The 2,500-nt window shown below is 35.7% G+C and overlaps 1 protein-coding gene across 1 annotated transcript; it reads right to left on the bottom strand.

Annotated features, from left to right (window-relative positions):
- Positions 1-1,057: 1,057 nt before the first annotated feature.
- On the bottom strand, positions 1,058-1,529 carry LOC113817972 (pro-resilin-like; the record flags this gene model as incomplete). The annotated part of the gene is made up of 1 exon (XM_027370089.2): positions 1,058-1,529. A coding segment is annotated over one exon (402 nt), but the record flags the coding sequence as incomplete, so codon positions are not given.
- Between the last annotated feature and the right edge of the window lie 971 nt (positions 1,530-2,500).

The following is a 2,500-nucleotide window of genomic DNA, read 5'->3' as shown; positions in this document are numbered from 1 at the left end:
ACACATATACATAGAGAGAGAGAGCGAGAGAGAAAAAGAAAGAGAGCAGGAGCGAAAAAAAGAGAGCGAGAGAGAAAAAGAAAGAGAGAGCGAGAGAGAGAGAGGGATAGGCAGACAGACAGAGGTATAGATATAAATGCATTTTATGTATATGTGTGTGTGTGTGTAGTGCACACACACACACACACACACACACACACACACATATATATATATGTATATATATATATATATATATATATATATATATATATATATATATATATATATATGCATATATATATAAACTATATCTATGTATGCACATACAGTATATGTATATATATATATATGAAAATATTTTTATACATATGCATATACATAAACATAGACTCTCTCTGAGATCTCTCTCTCACACACAAATATATACACATTTATACACATAAATGTGTGTGTGTGTATGTGTGTGTGAGAGAGTCTATGTTTGTGTATATGTATATGTATAAATATATTTTCATATATATATATAATAAGAATTTGAAGACTATTTCAGTCAGTCATCTCTCATTTTTTCTCTCTTCCTCCCTCCCTCTCTCTCTCTAACTGTCTACTGTATGTGCATATATAAATACTGTGTGTTTATATGTATATACATATAAATAGGTAAATAATGCCCTAATACCTTATACCAATCCACGCTGTCAAAGTCATATGACAATAGCACTTTTTCCGTATGAACTTTGCTAGTGTAAATGACCCGACCATTTCAGATTGACAGAGAACAGTGCTAGTCAGGCTGTCCAGAACATTCCACAAATCCATCAAATCACCTGTAGCATTAAATTTCTAAAACTTAATACACATAGATACACACATATATGCGTGGGACTGTGTGCATCACGGATAATAAAGTAGATAAACTAATAATAATAAGCTATATGATCAAACATATTCAGAGCCAGAATGTATTAATGTGCATGTAGGTTTGTGCAATTATAGTACGTAATGAAAAGGGATTATATCATCACTGAGATGAAGAAAAGCATGATTCACTCAGATGACATAAAACTACGTAAGATTAAGTATGCAGGTTTAATATATAATATCTACAAAGACACGAGTTCAATAAATATCCGAGGCGCTATATCTTAAGCATAGGATGGAGTTGGTGGCTTGTAGGATGGTTGAGGAGGACCATAGGAGGCCTTTGGGGTGGGGTACTGAGCCTCTCCCTCGTAGGTCACATCAGCCACGTAACCGGAGTCTCCGTTCACATTGTAGGTCACCTTCTGCAGACGACCGTCGGGAAGAAGGACGTAGTAGGATCCCTGTGTGTGGTCGCCATCACGGGCTTCCTGGTGTCCGAAGTCGTTGCCCGATGCTGGGTCGTTGACGGCGTAGTTGAAGTCGTACTTGGCGGGTGGTGCATAAGAGGGTGTGGGGGCAGAGTAGCCATAACTAGGAGGGCTATCAGGACGGGCGACGGTGGCTACCACTAGGGTGGCCAGTGCTAATACCTGAAGTACATTTGAATGGTTAGAAATATTTATATGATCGATATTTTATGGAAGGAAAGCAGAAAACCTTAACCAATTACACTTTTGGAATGAAAGATTTACTTGCCTTGAATGCCATTGTGTTAGAGACTGCGGAGACTGAGACTGACGAAGACACACAGAGCCCTTTCCTTTATACAAGTGTCCGAGAAAAACCCCGCCCAGGTCGTGACGTCAGGAAATATCATCCCAGCAAGATGACCTTGATTCGGTGAGCGAGTTTCCCCTTCGGTGATGTTACCGGAATGCAGATGTTCACATTAATTATATAGGGCTGTGTGAAAGTTGATTTAAAAAATATTCATGATCTTTGCCTCTTTTTCAGTAACTGATAAAGAATGATATTATGGCATCCGTATCAAGCTGTGAAAATCAGTGTCGTAATGCAATGGAAAATTAATTCATAATATAACTTCCACATGAGAGCGTGTGTGTGTGTGTGTGTGTGTGTGTGAATATATAAGTGCATATATATATGTATGTGTCGATGTGAGTATATGTATATATAATTATATATATATATATACATATTTATATATATACATATAGACATACATATGTATACATTAATTCGCATATATATGTTTGTGTCTATGTATGTATGTATTATATATATATATATATATATATATATATATATATATATATATATATATATATATATATATATATATATTCAAATACATAAGTAAATATATGTGTGTGCACGTATATATTACACATACATTACGGAAAGATCGAACGAAAATTCTCTTTCAGTATTAGTTCCCGACATCGAAATTCTTAGCATGCATTACCTGCATGCAGACATTGAGGGAACAGAAACCTGTAGCACAATGAGCTCTTTGGCTCATGATGTCTCGTTGCCAAGATGTCTTTGCTATATCGTTTCTGATAAAGATGATATAGAAGGAAACTAACCCCCATTTTCGAATAAGTAAATCATGCTCCATCAATGAATATAG

Source organism: Penaeus vannamei, chromosome 4, assembly GCF_042767895.1.
Source record: "Penaeus vannamei isolate JL-2024 chromosome 4, ASM4276789v1, whole genome shotgun sequence".
Taxonomy (NCBI): domain Eukaryota; kingdom Metazoa; phylum Arthropoda; class Malacostraca; order Decapoda; family Penaeidae; genus Penaeus; species Penaeus vannamei.
The sequence above is the reverse complement of the archived record's forward strand: the minus strand, read 5'-3'. Positions and strand labels throughout refer to the sequence as shown.